The sequence below is a fragment of the Bubalus kerabau genome, chromosome 4, assembly GCF_029407905.1.
Source record: "Bubalus kerabau isolate K-KA32 ecotype Philippines breed swamp buffalo chromosome 4, PCC_UOA_SB_1v2, whole genome shotgun sequence".
NCBI classification, from domain to species: domain Eukaryota; kingdom Metazoa; phylum Chordata; class Mammalia; order Artiodactyla; family Bovidae; genus Bubalus; species Bubalus kerabau.
Window position 1 is genome coordinate 164,159,254 of NC_073627.1, and position 1,553 is coordinate 164,160,806.

At 41.8% G+C, this 1,553-nt stretch overlaps 1 protein-coding gene across 1 annotated transcript; it reads left to right on the forward strand.

Annotated features, from left to right (window-relative positions):
* Window positions 1-587: 587 nt before the first annotated feature.
* On the forward strand, window positions 588-1,553 carry LOC129651054 (olfactory receptor 13C8-like; the record flags this gene model as incomplete). Its single annotated transcript, XM_055579780.1, has 1 exon — window positions 588-1,553. A coding segment is annotated over exon 1 (966 nt), but the record flags the coding sequence as incomplete, so codon positions are not given.

Genomic DNA, 1,553 nt, shown 5'->3' on the forward strand with positions numbered 1-1,553 from the left:
ATATACTACCTTTAAAACATTTATTTTTAAAATGTAATTCAAATTTACAAATTCAAAAAACACAGCACAGGAACTACTTGCAAATAAATTTTATCTGCCTGCTGCATCCAGATCACTGATAATAAATCAATGTGTTAAGAAGTAGAACCACTAGAAAGGGCAATAAACTGGCTTTAGATTCAAGCATCCTACAATCAAAAAGTGTTTCCTCTTAACTCTGAGAAAATTAGCTTAGGATTCCTGCTCTAGTAGTCAAGGTTTAGAGTAAGAGATTGTCCCAGACTTATCTTGTTGCTTTCAAATACAGAACTATAATAACAAAGGGCTTTCTTGGTGGCTCAGTTGGTAAAGAAACCGCCTGCAATGTAGGAGACCCAGGTTCATTTCCTGGGTCAGGAAGATCTCCTGGAGAAGAGAATGGCAACCCATTACAGTATTCTTGCCTGGAGAATCCCATGGATAGAGGAGCCTGGTGAGCTACAGGCAATGGGGTCACAAAGAGTTGGACACAACTGAGCAACTAACACTTTAATAACAAAGAATATGATTCTTAAAACAGGAGCTCTTGGAGAAAGGATATACACAACATGGGAAGAACCAATGATTCCGTGTTGAGAGAATTTGTTCTGACTGGGCTTTCTGCTCACCCAGAGCTCCAGACAGTTTTCTTTGTGCTAGTTCTGTGTATGTACCTGATGATCCTGCTGGGAAATGGAGTCCTTATCTCTGTAATCATCTGTTATTCTCATTTGCACACCCCCATGTATTTCTTCCTCTGCAATCTTTCCTTCCTGGACATTTGCTATACAAGCTCCTCTGTCCCATTAATTCTTGACAGTTTTCTTACAGTAAGGAAAAGGGTTTCCTTCTCTGGATGCATGGTGCAAATGTTTCTCTCCTTTGCCATGGGAGCCACAGAGTGTGTACTTCTAGGCATGATGGCACTTGACCGCTATGTGGCCATCTGCTACCCACTGAGATACCCTGTCATCATGAGAAAAGGTGCTTACGTGCCCATGGCAGCTGGATCCTGGGTCGCAGGTATTGTTGACTCAGTGGTGCAGACATCTCTTGCATTGCAATTACCATTCTGTGCTGACAATGTAATTAACCATTTTGTTTGTGAAATTCTGGCTATCCTAAAATTGGCCTGTGCTGATATTTCAATTAATGTGATCAGCATGGCAGGGTCAAATCTGATTGTTCTAGTTATTCCATTGCTAGTAATTTCCATCTCTTACATTTTCATTGTTGTCACTATTCTAAGAATACCTTCCACTGAAGGAAAACGTAAGGCCTTCTCCACCTGCTCAGCCCATCTTACAGTAGTGATTGTATTCTTTGTAACAATCTTCTTCATGTATGCTAAGCCCAAATCTAAAAGCTCCGCTGGTACAGATCATCAAGACATCATTGAGGCCCTCATCTCTCTCCTCTATGGAGTGATGGCCCCTATGCTCAATCCTCTCATCTATAGTCTGAGGAACAAGGATGTAAAGATTGCTGTGAGGAACATGCTGGGTAGTGTTGGGGGCCGGCATGAGGCACTCCGC